This window comes from Gekko japonicus, unplaced genomic scaffold, assembly GCF_001447785.1.
Source record: "Gekko japonicus isolate JY-2015 unplaced genomic scaffold, Gekko_japonicus_V1.1 scaffold126, whole genome shotgun sequence".
NCBI classification, from domain to species: Eukaryota; Metazoa; Chordata; class Lepidosauria; order Squamata; family Gekkonidae; genus Gekko; species Gekko japonicus.
In genome coordinates, this window is record NW_015162477.1 from 1,861,516 (window position 1) to 1,877,467 (window position 15,952).

The following is a 15,952-nucleotide window of genomic DNA, read 5'->3' on the forward strand; positions in this document are numbered from 1 at the left end:
GGGGGGGAGTGAAGGAGTATACATTAACAGTTCACATTAACAGTAGTATCCTAAGCAGGCTTGCACCTTTCTAAGCCCACTGACTTCACTGGGCTCAGAATAATATATCTCTGCTTAGGACGGCACTACAGCCCAGCTTACTGTGTCTCCCTAGACACCCAATTTGAGAGTATTTCTACATATATAAAACACAAATTCTACCACTGAGTTATGGTTACCATCTCTTCTGTAATTAATTGATACTAGGTATTTTGACAAATGAAAAACTATTCAAAAAGACACAGCAAAATCAACAAAGGAATTCAGTTTTAAGCATTTTAATCCTTATATTCAATGCCATTATGATTTCTTAAGAACACATTTCTGTATGTAGTTCACAAGCTCAAGGAAAAGCCACATGAAATATCAAAACAAACCTTTACAAATGCACAGAAGGTTCTAGAAAAGTACTGTCATAATATGTGGCATTAGGAACTTCGCTCACTTTCAAAGTATGAAGCAAATAACTGTATTTTATGTCTGACAAAGACTTCAACAAAGCCAAGATTTTTCTTGCTGGGAACTAGCTGCCCTTGGCAGTTACTATTCCAAATCTATTTAACAGCTCCTTTCTTTGATTAGAAATACATTTATTCATATTGACTTATTGCAATTCAGCAAACTTCCCCAAATCCTTAGAAGGACCCGGTTTCAGAAAAGCACTTAGCCACATGACTGGAAGTGAAATCTAAACTTGTTGCTAACTAAGCCAAGCATTCTCAAATTACTGTGAAAAATCCAACAGGATTTGTTTCTAAATTACATACTAATTGAAGAATTTTATCCCAGCAAGAAAATAGTTGGGTAAATAGCAATTCCATATCCAAAATGTCTATAAACCTAGGAGTTTACTGACTGCAAAAGGCAGCCCTTTTATTTATATTGTCTGAACAATCTGATTCCATCTGAAGTAGCTACAGGTTACTATAGTCCCATTCTGTTTTCACCAAACACTTGCAGAGAGTCAGGTACTTTTTAGTAAAGCCAAAACTGTGTGGATTCATGCTAGCAGCAGTCAGTCAATTTCAGATGGTACAGTAAATAAAGGATTTTCCAATAAACAATTCTGGGTTATAAATTAGATTTATAAAAGTAGCTAGATAACAGGAATCTTGTCTACTGAGCTTATACAAAAATATCATCTCTTGAGTACGTGTACCATTTAAATCATTTTAACAGCAACCTAACAAAACATGACCTTGCTCCTATTTTAAGAGATGCTGCACCAGCAAATAAACGTGCGGCTGAAGGATAATGGTTGGTGTACCAGCAACATGCCAAACCCACTGGACTGGACTGAATTTGCAATTAAAGCCCTTCTTAATTATCCCAAACCAAGGGTAGATCAGAAAAATTCAGGATTAACTTTTTTGAACATCTCTCTTTGGTGTATTCTGGACATAACAGAATCTCTGTATTTTTGTTTCTCGTAGGATAGTGGTCAAATCACAGAAAATGCAAAGAAGATGGGCAGAACTGAAAAAAGTTTTATTCCCATTATTCATAACTTACTGGGTGTGTATGCTATATATATGTATTTAAAATACCAGACTGAGTTCCACAAGCTGTTACAGGAACTGTAGGAGCAGAGCATGCTTGCAAGAGCCCACAATGAAGCTCATTATGATGCACACAAACACACTGAATCACTTGTGACAAGCCAGTGCAGCGCAATACAAAACACTCAGTTATGTGTTTGCAGCTGTTGTGCGGGGGGGGGGGGGGGGGAGAGATTATGCCTTTTTTTTTTTTGCTAGCAGGCATCAAGTATGAATGCCATCTTTGTCAACAGTGATCAAAGACCACAACACTGATCAGTTGCTTAGTGCTTTCTGCAAAAATCAATTACACTTCTCTCCCCACCCCAAGACGATCATTTCTTCATGCAAACTGGAATCTCTACTGAACTAAGAAACATTTGGAATTATCTCTGACACATCACGAGCTGTACTAGACTGCAAGTTTGTGGGGACATGATCATATTACTAGGGCTCCTCTGGTATTCAATAAACAGTGGTGAAGGAACAATGACAACTGAAGGCACAGCCAGACTACAGGGTCCTACACTCAATCCCAAATTCTGTGAGGCACAACCTATAGAACATGGGAAGGTAGATTTAGATGAAAGTGCAAACAAGTCCAATCAGGTTTATTCCTAAATAAGGTTGTGTAGGAGAATAATTAACGTGTCCTGGTTTAAAGATGGCAAAGCTTAAAAATAGCTGCTGTTTAGTGAGATATTTTTACTACTTTTTTGCTGACAGCAGGAAAAACCACATTTTAGTGTGGACATTCATTATCACATCTTGTATTTCTTTAAACTTCTTTTAATATAAGCCATGGGAGTATTGTTCACCCTGAACTGGATCAGGACCACAGCATTTGAGAAGCAGGGATTTAACCTTTCTCCCAATGCTATTTTCCCAGTGAAAATCCACCCCGCCCCCCCATCTAGCCTCCTAGCAACCTTCACAGGGAAAACATATTGGTACCTGTGTGCGCGTTACATACTGTAAAGTTACTTATGGCAACCCTGTGAAGTAAAGTCCTCCAAAACAACCAGCCTAGCTCAGGTCTTGCAAGCCATGGCTTCCTTTGTTGAGTCAATCTATCTCATGTTGGTTCTTCCTCTTTTCCTAGTGCCTTCTACTTTTCCTAGCATTACTGTCTTTTCTGGTGAGTCCTCATGCTATGATAGCCCCAGTTTGGTTATTTTAGCTTCCAGGGAGAATTCAGGCTTGATTTAATCTAGGATCTACTTATCTGTCTTTGTGGTGGTCCATGATCTCCATAAAACTTCTCCAGCACCACTGATACATGTACATATTCCCTAAGGGGTAAATAGCAGCTCTGGAGATTTAAATCACGGTGTGTGTTTATGTGTGGGCACAGGGAACATTGAAAACACACACAACAACCCTTCTCCAGCACCACAGTTTCTAGGGAAAATCACGAAGTGTGTTTATGTGTGGGCACCGGGAACATTGAAAACACACACAACCCTTCTCCAGCACCACAGTTTCTAGACATGCTTCACTCATTTCACTCGTCTGCAGACAGTATGCGGAGCTGAGCTTGAACCCTGCTCATTTAAAATGTAGTTTTTGTATCATAGGGAAATTTTCTCTTACCTGATAGAATTCACCTGCTTGGCGTACATAGCCAGCTACATCTGGATCTGCAGGACGTACTTTCCATACAACTCTCTCGGCATTTTTGTACTCCTCCACTTTGGCCCACGGCACCGTAGGCAAAAAACGCTCTGTCAGTGGGGCTGCTACAATGATGTCAAGTTGTCCATTGTATAAAAGAACCTGGAAAACAGACACACGTTAGCAACACACAAGACAATTGCAACATTTGGATAAACAGAGGCCAAGCAAGCAAGGTTTTAGATCTGACCAATCCACCCAAAGAATAAATTTATTTTATTTACTTTTGTTTCTACCCCACTTTCCTCCCTGATGGAGACTCAAAGTGGCTTACAATATTCTCCTCTTCTCCATTTTATCCTCACAACAACCCTGTGAGGTAGGTTAGGCTGAGAGTGTGTCACTGGCCCAAGGTCACCCAGTAAGCTTCTGTGGCATGGAGGGGGGGGGGGTTGAACCTGGGTCTTTCAACACTCTAACCACTATACCAGGGGTGTCAAACTCATTTGTTATGAGGGCCGGATTTGACATAAATGAGACCTTGTTGGGCCAGGCCATGTGTGTCATACAATGTAATGCCAGGTAGCGGAAATATAAACTTTATAAAGGACACAAACACAAAGGATTTTTTTTACTTAAAATAAAAAAATGCTTAAAATTAGCACTCCTGCAATATTTTATTTAACAGTGTCTGATAACTGACACCTCTTGCTCTGAATTATTGCATCAAACTGTACTGTTGCAGTCTTGAGTATGCTGTTCAGGTGCATATCTGTAAGCTGCAAACCTACAATGACGCAGCAGCAGCAGAACTGGAAGAAGAAGCAGAAGACAGCCAAGTTCCACTGCGGGCCTGACAGAAGCCCTCCGGGGGCCTGATCTGGGCCCCCGGACGCATGTTTGACACCCCTGCACTATACTATGCTGCCTCTCTGTGATCTATAAAACAGTAAAAAACTAGAATGGAGAATAATGCAGTATGAGGTATAGCATACATTCTAAGCTTGGAAGACAGCTATCCAACAGCTACTGAAGCTGAAACAGACAAGCAGAAGCCCCAGTGGTCTACTTGTTGCTGAGATGCATCATTTCAGGCGGTAGCAAGGAATTCAAAGAGGACTGAACCAGAGCACACCTCTCCATTTGGAACTCCCCTTCTTTCACCCATATCCACTTCAATCATGCCCCTCCCATCAATACAAAGTGAGGAAAATGACATACGTGAAGCACAATTTTGACTCAGTGATGCCATCTATTTGGTACTGTGACATTATCATGTCCACAACACAACCCCTTACTGGATGGACTCACATTGCGAGGAAAAAGCCCAATTGGAAAGACAGTGCTGAAGAAACTTCCACAAGAGGCAATGAACAAGCACAAAACAGTAGGCTGGGGAAAGCATGACCGAGAGAAGCATCTCAGGTTCTCCTACTGGCCCCATTTTGGTCAAAAGTATTTGGCATAGCCCTTCAATCAAATATTTGAATGATATTCTACATAAAGTCTTCCATAATAACAACAACAACAATAATAATTATGGGCTGTCAAGACACAACAGACTTACGGTGACTCCCCCTGGCATTTTCAAGGCAAGAGATGAGTACAGGTGGTTTGATATTGCCTTTCTTTGCATAGCCAACCCTGGTCTTCCTTGCTGGTCTCTCATTCAAGTACTAACTCTGGTCAACCCTCATTAGGCTGCAAACTCTCACAAGCTCAAACTAGTCTGAGCCATTTGGGCTGTTCATACACATACAAAAAAATGATTAGAAGGTAAAGGCTAGTTCAGAACCTTTCCCCCCAACATGCAAGCTTTGCTTGTGTGCACAAGGGGCATTTGGCATAAGGGGAACCTTTCAGACTTCTAAGCTGAAGTGTTACATCCCAGAAACAGCTAGTGACGCTTCCACTCATTTAACTTTTCCCCCGCCAATATTTTTTTTCTAAGCCTTTGGCTTTCATTGGCCCAACAAACTGAGAAAGCACACTTTTCATTAAAAATAAAAACATGGTAGCAATTGGGTTATGGAAATATATGAAGTAGACGTTCACTTAAAACACAATACTACCTCTCCATGTATTTTAGGTGGCTTAAAACAATAACAAAAATTTAAAATAAAAATGCAATGAAAATAATACAACAAATGTAATTTTAGTAGCAACAGTAAAAAAAAAAAAATTCAGGACATCCAGTAGCTAGACTAGCAACTTTAAGTGCAATTCACCAAGCACTACTGCCAAGGAGCATCTGTTCTTGGCCTGTGCCACATATGGGGGGAAAAGGGCACCACCAAAATGCCCCACAGCCTGTTGTGGTAGATTCTACCAGAAATTTGAGCTTTATATCTGGCTCAGTGAATGGAAAAGAAAGGTTCTGAATAAAGACTCTATTAGTATGCAGTGCATATTGCTTAAAAGAAAGGGGAGGGGAGGAAGATAACAAGGAGAATCTGTTATTGGTGCAGAAACGTCTCATATCAAACAAACCTGGTTTAAAAAATATATTTGAAAGCTGCAAGATCAATGCACAGTTGGAATGTGAAAGAACAGAATTTTTTTTAAACCAAAAAGCTCTTCTGTTTATGATTGTCCCTCCTCCATTTTGCACTCAGTTACTCAAGGACCAAGTTATGGTTCTATGAACTAATGACTGTTCAGGAGCACAAACAAAAATCAGCACTAAGAAAATCAAATACAATTAAGGCAATGATTGTTTACTTAAAACACAATACTACCTCTCCATGTGTTTTAGGTGGCTTAAAACAATAACAAAAATTTAAAATAAAAATTCAATGAAAATAATACAACAAATGTAATTTTAGTAGCAACAGTAAAAAAAAAAAAATTCAGGACATCCAGTAGCTAGACTAGCAACTTTAAGTGCAATTCACCAAGCACTACTGCCAAGGAGCATCTGTTCTTGGCCTGTGCCACATATGGGGGGAAAAGGGCACCACCAAAATGCCCCACAGCCTGTTGTGGTAGATTCTACCAGAAATTTGAGCTTTATATCTGGCTCAGTGAATGGAAAAGAAAGGTTCTGAATAAAGACTCTATTAGTATGCAGTGCATATTGCTTAAAAGAAAGGGGAGGGGAGGAAGATAACAAGGAGAATCTGTTATTGGTGCAGAAACGTCTCATATCAAACAAACCTGGTTTAAGTTTCCCTTTAAAGCCCACACCCAAATAGCATATATGTTTTGTATCAGTCAGGATCTAACAGCAGACTCTTAGGGCTCAAGCCAAGATGGAACTCTTTGTATGGCTGTGATACACACATGTTTCCTATGAGCTATTAATTCTTTGTTACTAAAAAATCCTGGTGGGGTTAAAAGCCTTTTCTGTAAGACTCACCCAAGCTAGCTCAAATAAAATAATTGCACTGTTTATATGAAGGAGCTATGCCTCAAAGACCTTGATTCTCCATAGCCTCTGCAAAATTTCCTGCAGCTGTTACACTCCACAGTATGGGAATAATTAACATAAGAATAGACACAGCATAGTAAAAAAACAGCACCGCCCCAGTTGGTGAGGCAAAACACCCTCACTTTTACAATCCTACTAGCATCATGTAACTGGCACTGCTTATTCAGACTAGCTACTCTTTTCTGATAAGTTTTTAATATGCTGTAGTTTCATGAAGATGGTCAAACACATACATGCGAACAAATGACATTAAAAAAGGACAGAGGTCTGTCAGGCTTCAATTCTTTTATGAGTTAATGGTGACACTTGACAGTTCTTGTGAAATAACCAGCAAACTACCCATGAAGTCTCATTTTTATTAGTTGCCTCATCATAGCATGCAGTTGTAAGTGCCTGGTGTCAGCTCCATGTAAAAGCACTGCAGGGGCCAGATTCAGATTGGGAATGCAGAGGAAGATTCAGATTGGGAATGTTGTAGCCTCCCCACCCCCACACTACTGTTTCCCAAGCCAAAATGGCCTGAAAAGGCAAATAACACTTCTAGGCCATTTCAGCTTCAGAAAACAGTACTGAACCTTTCCTTCCCCCATGCCATGGTCCTGATCCAAACTGAGTCCCTGCAATACTTTTACGCAAAAGCTGCCAACTGGGACTTGCAGCTGCAGTATGGCAAGTCCCCATAGTGAACTCATGTAATATATAATGTGTTTGGCCCTCAAAGAGAGGGAAAAAATATCTTGAACTTAAGAACTCCAAGTATACACTGTACTGGAGACAGTCTGTCAATTCATTCAGCATAGTGCTTTGTTGTTGTTGTTTTTTTGGGGGGAATAATATGCCCAATAAGAGTGCACCATTTACAATAATGGTTCTTTTTCTGGGGGTGGGGTAGGGGGTTGGGATATGTTTCAAGAATTGGTCTATGCGATCAATGAGAAACAACTCTAACATCTTACCATTTATAACTCTGGGCCCAAAGTGGACCCCCTGTTCCTTATGCCTACAAGGGTATCAATAACATGACTGTTTTCAGTGACCATCTCACCTTGGGTATGACACTAACCATGACATGATATTGGGTCTCTAAATGGAACTCGTGCTTGAATCTTAGAAAACAACACAAATATTCTCTTAAGGGAGCACTTATAGAACTTTACATAAGTTTTGAATGCATGTAGACTCAATGTGTGGAGGGGCAGCCATTTTACACCCATGTTCCTTGCTTTTCATGATTCGTAGTGCCATTCTAAGCAGAGAGACACCCTTGTAGGCCCATTGTCTCCTCCGTCAGACACCAACATAGACTGTATGAACAGAAAAGAACAGAAGTTGAGAGCCAAGTCTACACACATCAAACTCAGACGTTAATCACATAGTTGTGGCTGTGTCATATAAGGATGGCCATCTTCACTGGCGATTACCAGCAACTTTTATTCAGATAAATTCTAATCAGAAAACCCGAATATCAGTTATGCATTGCAAATGAATGCTGTCATAACAATGCCTAAGAGGGAAGCGTCCATTTTATCACCTGTTAACTTACTACGGACACATCCCCAATTAGATAGTGAAGCAGGAGAAGTATTGTTACAATTCTGACATGCTGCAAATTAAAATAATCTGTACTGAAAATGTTACAGTGAGGAATGAAAGAAGTCCGCAAATATAGTGCAATTGTTAACATAACACAAATTAATGTAAAAACAGAAACAGATACAGCACTTATTTGGGCATTAAAAATATGAAGGCAAACTTGAAAACGCTGCTAAGATTTCATGCCTTTAGTACATGGCGCTCTATTTAGGCACGGCAATGGCAGTGAACAGGTTTTCGTCTTTAAAAATTTGTTTTAAATTCAGTTGGCAGCTTTGGGGAAATTGGTGGGTAGCAGAACCAGCCATTAAAAGTTGTGAGCATATCTGCTCGAACACCTCAAGGTTCTCAACTTAATGCAAACAGTGTGTGTGATAAATAAAACTCTTATTCCTGTTATATTTTTAAAACCAGTTCCATTTTCATGGTTTGGCAAATGTACAATACACCATAATACTATACAAACAAACTTTTGCTCCTTTCCCTAGTGACTTTAATCTATGATATTTTGTGGTTTCCTGCAGGAGGAAATTATGATTGAAGAGCAGACCAAGATGTTCTGGCCTGCCTCATACATCCAGTTAACTGCTGTCTCTGTACTGAGCACTCCGCAAAAATTAGTCAACCAAAAGGCCCTCAGTAAACGCTACTAAGCCCCTCTGTGGATATCTGAGGGGAATGCTGAGTAGGGAAATGTCCCCTGACTGGTTGAGGAAGCACTGCCATTTTTAACAGCTGCAACCATAATTCAACAGCTATGGCAATTGGTAAAAGCCAAGAGATGGTACAAACCACAAGTCCCAATGAACAATTTTTTTGTCATAGCCCAAATCCATTTCAGTAAGCTAAGCTAACAACAGTTAATAGAATCATCTTATACAGATACCATGCCAATAATTACAGTTTTGTTGAATGATTCAGATGGCATGAATAATTTATGCTATTCAGTTTTCAAAAGGGGGGGACACCCTCCATTACAGTCAGTTTAATCATTCAAGCACACAGTATGTCCTCTTTTTACACTGTTTAAATAGCTGCAGAATGTTTCACTTATCCAGGGTTTTTTATTCAAAAAAATACACAGGACTGAAATACAAGCCCAGAATAGAACGTTTGGATTTTTGCACGCAGTTATCTAAGGATATAGCTCGTCACCGTCAATCAACAGAGGAAGGGGAAATACTCCAACAGAGCTACAGTAAACAGCCAAATGAAGGCCTCTTGAGGTTACCCCCTGGATTCTGAAATACAGCCTCCTATTTCAGATGCATGAAGAGTCTCTCTGTCACATGCACAAACTTTTATTTTCAGATAGCTTAAGAATGACATGGCAGCCCTGTCTCAAATAATAAGCGATTAGATGCTACAAGGGAAGCTGTCAAGGCAATTTCAGTGTACAATACCAAACACAGGATGTGTTCTGTGCCAACACCAGGGGCCAAGAAACCTGGGGAAACAGCAGTCTTTGAACTGGAATGCGCAAGACTCATATTGACCATAAATGAAGTTCCAGTTTTACTGCCCTTCCTGTGTCACCTTGCTAAGAACCACTGAAGACTTTGGGCTTTTAAAAATATTTATAACACGAAGATATGACTTACACTACGAGGCTTCCTAGAATTTCTTTTATTCCTGGGCACTCTGTCTTTATACTGAACCTCGGTCATAGTGAAAGTGCTGTTGTACCACCATACTAAGAAGAGCCCTGCTGAATCACCCCAGTAGTCCATTTAGTCCAACATCCTGTCTCACACAGTGGCCAACCAGTTCCTCTGGAAATCCAACAACAAGACATAGAGGCCAATGCCTCCCTGATGTTGCCTCCTGGTACCGGTATTCAAAGATTTACTGCCTATGAACATGGAGATTCCCTTTAGTCACCATGGCTAGTAGCCACTAATAGATCTGTCCTCCATCAATGTGTCTAATCCCTTTCTAAAGCTACCTATCCTTGTGGCCATTACTACATGCTCTGGCAGTGAATTCTACATTTTAATCAATCATTGTGTAAATGAAGTATTTCCTTTTGTTCATTCTGAATCCACTACCCATTAACTTCATTGGGTGTCTTCAAGTTCTAGTATTCTGGAACAGGGGGGAAATGAGTCTGTCCACTCTACCACATGCATAATTTTATAAACTTCTGTCTTGTACCCCCTCAGTTGTCTCTCTTCTAAACTAAGAAGTCCCCGGACTCTCTGGACTTTCCTCATGCCATAGTTTAACTGACACAGCAATACGACGAGAGATAATAAACTATGGTAAAGTCCATGCCCTAGTACAGGGAACAGCAATAGATGCAGTGCTCCATTATAGTTGAACAAACACTGAATCAGAAGATCAGGCCATTAGAGACAGAAAATGTTATGAAATTTTAAACAATGACAATTGAAATATAAAGTAACTTGCATAACTTTAGTAAATCTCATGCCCAAAGGAAGTTTTTATTGTTAACAGCAACACTACAAAACATACAAAGGTCTGTGAAATGTCCCCTACGGACGACTCACACAGGGGAAACTCACCATTTAGCCCATTGTGACATTGGCCTGGCAGTGCAAAGGCCTTCTCTTCCTTCCTGCACTTCCTTGCAGAGGCCCTTCGCTAGGAAGCAGGAAATTGAGTAAACACTGCAGCTGTCATTCTTTGCTTTTGAAAGAGCCACTTGCTTTGAGGCAAACATGTAGAATACAAGATCAAAGGTGTTACAAAAAGGCTTAGCCAATAATGTCTGAGCAAAGTCAGTTATTCTGAGACAGCCGTTAGCACTTAATTGTCATTCCCAGCAGTTAAAGATAGGATCAGGACCCACTTCAACCTTCCTGTTTATCACCATACAAATGTCTTTCAATGGATAACAAAGGGCAGGAGAGCAAAGAGTAAGAATATCACTCATCTTACATGTCTGAATCAAAACTAAACAGAACATTGAAAAACAAGCTATGTTGTCAAACTAAGATACTTCCACTATTTCAAGATCACCTAATGCTAACAAATGGGGGGGGGAATAGATAATCCCCTTGTCTCAATCTGTCACATTGCTCCTTCTCCCAGTGTTAACCCATTCGCATGGATCACGCCACCCCTTTAAAAAACCCATCACCATCTTTGCCCCTACCATCATGCTAGGCATGGGGGTGGAGAGTAACAAGACTAATGGAAAGAAACAGTGGTGTGTACTAGCCATACAACTGGAGGAATATGTAAGAAGTCCAACATGTACCTCTCAGACAAAGAAAAATCAAGGCAGAGAGATTTAAAAAGGATAAAGACTTGCAGAATATATCATTAGGTGTTAAGGCAGAATAGGAGCTTTTGGTCAGGTCTTTGCTTTCCTTCCTGCAAGTGAAGAGGCACACGTTCATTTCAAATAAAGAATGCAGGTGAAGTAATTTGAAGAAATAAAGGCCTGAACATTATGTTATTATGTAACATGAGCACTACATTAACCCCCCCCCTTTTTAAACACACATGCATACACTTTGGAAGGGAGCAACTTGGAACAGACTACAGCATATACATGTCTGTGTGCCTTTAATCGTTTTCTCCACAAGCGGCTTCTTTATTCCAAAATCAGCCCTTGCTATTAAGCTGGTTTTCCCAATGCTGGGTAATGGTGACATTTGCAAAGATGCCTTTGGAATTCCACAGAGGAAAAACCCATGGCTGCCTTAGTCTATCACAGTGGTGTCGAACCTATGGCACGGGTGCCATTAAGGCAGAATAGGAGCTTTTGGTCAGGTCTTTGCTTTCCTTCCTACAAGTGAAGAGGCACACGTTCATTTCAAATAAAGAATGCAGGTGAAGTAATTTGAAGAAATAAAGGCCTGAACATTTATGTTATTATGTAACATGAGCACTACATTAACACCCCCCCTCCTTTTTTAAAACACACATGCATACACTTTGGAAGGGAGCAACTTGGAACAGACTACAGCATATACATGTCTGTGTGCCTTTAATCGTTTTCTCCAGAAGCGGCTTCTTTATTCCAAAATCAGCCCTTGCTATTAAGCTGGTTTTCCCAATGCTGGGTAATGGTGACATTTGCAAAGATGCCTTTGGAATTCCACAGAGGAAAAACCCATGGCTGCCTTAGTCTATCACAGTGGTGGCGAACCTATGGCACGGGTGCCAGAGGTGGCACTCAGAGCCCTCTCTGTGGGCACGCATGCCATCACCCCAGCCAGGCCCAGACCATCATTAAAGGGTCAAATTCTCTGCCAAATAATTTTAAGGAAATGAAAGCATTTGGGATTGCTTTCCTTACTTTGTTTGGATCATCTTAAGTTAACGTATGAGTTGTTTTTTCTAAAGTAAAACCTCAGTATTCAGGTTAAATTGCCGTGTTGGCACTTTGTGATAAATGAGTGGGTTTTGGGTCACAGTTTGGGCACTTGGTCTCTAAAAGGTTCGTCATCACTGGTCTATCAGGTCAGTACCATCTAATCCAACTGGCAGTGGCTCCCCTGGGTATTAGGCAGAGGCCTTTCACATAATGTACTACCTGGTCCTTTTAAATGGAGATCTGCAAGACTTTTTTCCTAGTCTTGGGAGAGTTGTCTATTTTGTCATTCCATGTTTTGTTTCTCTACTACACCATCCATTTCCTCCTCTAGCTATTGCCTTTTTGTTTGAACTAAACCACAAGTGCCTCTGGCTCCTAGAAGAAATGTGTTCAATTCAGAATATCACAAACAAATCAGAGTTTACATGGGATAGACTCGATCCATCATGGGGAGTTATGCCAGTTTTCAAATAACTCCAATTTGTCATGACTTCCAAATGTGAGTATCTTCACTAACTGAAGTTAGTTTCTTTCTCAGAATTAAATTATGGTTAAGAATAGGGTAAGTGACATAATCAACCAGCAACTTCCAGGTGATGCTGTAGTACATGCGGCCCGGGGTCCAGATCAGGCCCTCGGAGGGCTGCAATTTGGCCTGCAAGGTCCTGGCTGTTTCCTGCTGCTGCTACTGCTACATCACAGCTTACTTTACCAGACTCTCTCAATCGCACAGGAGAGATAGATAGACAAGCCTCTTCTGTGCAATTGAAAGAGTCTGCTAAAGCACTGGCTGAGGCTCCTCTCCCTCCTCCTCCCAAGGGAAGGGAGGGCACCAGCCAGAGCTCGCTTCCTGGCCAGGCTACCTCAATCGTATACAGGAGACAAAGGGAAGCCTTTCATTCCTTCCACTGGCTGAGGCTCCTCCCTAATGGGAGGCAGGGAGGGAGGGAACGAGGGAGAGCTTGCTTTGCTGGGCTGCCTCAGTCGCACAACAGAAATATCAGGCATCTTTAAGACCAACAAAGTTTTGTTTAGGGTATGAGCTTTTGTGTGCCTTGCTACAGTGTGTGCGCATTCTGTTGGGCTTCTTATGCTGTGCGTGTGTGTGTTTTGTTGAGCTCCTTATGCCAGGGCTCTCCTGGGTGCAACTGGGTTCCCTCACCCTTTTCACTGTCTTCATGCCCTCATGATCCAGTCCCTTGTCACTGTCTTCATGCCCTCATGATCCAGTCTTTCTCAGTAAGAAAGCAATGTGAACTATTTTAGAGGAGGAATAACAACAAGTCAGTGAGGTGGATTAGGCCAAGCGTGTGTGTCCAGACCAAGTTCACCCAGCACATTTCCTTTGTAGGAAGTTGTAGTTATTTCTCTGGGGAAGACTATAGTTTTGTAGACAAACAAATGGCCCTCAGTCTGTGCCAGGATGTCTTCTCATGTTCTTGACCAGCAAATGAAGCAATTTATGTACAAAAGCTCATAATGCCCAGCCATTTCATGTTTTCCTCTGGGTCCTAGGATCAGAACACTGAGAATGAGATTTCTGTAATGAATGTCAATAAATCAAAAGTAGGTTTGCAGCTTACAGATACATACCTGAACAGCATACTCAAGATTGCTACAGCACAGACATTTTGATGCAATAATTCAAAGCAAGAGGTGTCAGTTAGCACAGACTGTTAAGTAGACAAAATATTGCAAGAGTGCTAGTATTTTAAGAGTGTTTTATTTAGAGTTTAAATTGTATTTGTCTGTGCCCTTTATAAAGTTTACATCTCCGCTACCTGGCATTACATTTTATGACACACATGGCCCAGCCCAACAAGTTCTCATTTATGTCAGATCTGGCCCTCATAACAAATGAGTTTGACGCCCTGCTCTAGTATTTGGAAAAAATAGAGTTTTTGTCCAAATACCAGAGTGTCACCTAGAAGTCATTGGCATGATGACATCACATCCTATGCAACGCCAGCAATGTTGATTGGGGTCTTTCTCCTAGTAAGTCCTCCAATCCCTTGCCAGTTGCCAGGAGAGACTGCCAACCCTATTTAAGAACCATGCTTACAAAGACAGACATTAATGTGTGCACACTTAGATGTCATGACTAACTGGAATTCATAAATCTTCAGTCTCTGCACACTGCACAAGGCGAGGGTATGCATGCCTGGTAACCAGGTTTGTTCTCATATTGGATTGAGGCATCATTCCCTTCAACAAGACATTGTAACAGAAGATCACTTTCTTCATGCTACATGATTTGGACTCAGTGCAGTGCAACTTCATGATCATTTTAGAATATGTTAATTAGTACCTACTATGAGTATTGGTGGTCATATTTTTGCATTGACATGCACATAAAATCCAGTTTTGCACACGTTATTGATAGGACAATATCAATTGTTTAGGAGAAAGGAGTGATATCATGGAAGCATATAGTTTTATTTTGATAACCTCTTTGATAACCAGGTTTGATTCCCCACTCCTCCACTTGCACCTGGATGGATGACCTTGGGCAAGCCATAACTCTGGCACAGCTGTTCTTGAAAAAGAGCAGTTTCTGTCAAGAGTTCTCTCAGCCCCACCTACCTCACAGGGTGTCTGTTGTGGGGAGGGGAAGGGAAAGGAGTTGTAAGCCGCTCTGAGACACCTTTGGGTAGTGAAGGGAGGGGTATAAATCCAATCTCATCTTCTTCTTCTTTACAGGCAATACCAAGCTGCAAATCACTATGGTTCATTATATTCTGACAATGAAATGAACACTTCTTATAAAAAAGCATCTCCCCCAGCTAATACTTTATATACATACTGTTGTGGAATGTGCATAATTATTGAAGTGCTATCAGAAAAGATCAATGCACATTGCAAAATATAAATAAGCACTCAACTAACATGCCAATGTGGATGTGCATCTGTACCCACAGTCCGTAGTTTCAGGCTAGTGGGTAGAACTGATTCAGTACACTTTAACTTTTAATTGGAAGGAAACTTTTCCAAATTTTGTTTTACTAGTCCTCGGGTCAGCTAATGAAGTTAACCACAGTGGTTTGAATGTTAAGATTTTAACAAGATAATTAAGGGACTGAGACATTAAAAACCGGAATAAAGTTACAATTAGCTGGGATTTAATGGGCTGTCTAATGATGACCGACAGGGCCTGCCACAATTTCCTGTCTAGATGAAACTCTTGAAAGCTGCTACAGATTCCTAACCTAAGGCAAGTTATCCTGATAGAGAAACTTCTTAGATAGCAATAGATGGAACAAGGAAATCCAATATTCCTATAGACCAAAGAAAATTTGTGCAATTCTTTTAAAAAGCATTTAATTACAAAAACCTTATCGGGCAAGAATCAATAGAAAAAGAGAACTAACTCAATACTCACTGACATTTTTTAACAGACTCCACATAGCTTCTTACAGCCGAGGAACTGGGTATTAAATATTAACTACCTGT

General features: G+C 40.7%; 1 protein-coding gene across 2 annotated transcripts in view; it reads right to left on the reverse strand.

Moving 5' to 3' along the window:
• The window catches only part of CPVL (carboxypeptidase, vitellogenic-like), a 62,841-nt gene that overhangs the window by 10,780 nt on the left and 36,109 nt on the right, over positions 1 to 15,952 (reverse strand). For both annotated transcript variants that reach the window (XM_015405791.1, XM_015405792.1), the window contains exon 11: positions 3,171 to 3,353. In XM_015405791.1, coding sequence (XP_015261277.1) covers positions 3,171 to 3,353 — 183 coding nt within the window. The remainder of the gene's footprint in view (positions 1 to 3,170; positions 3,354 to 15,952) is intronic.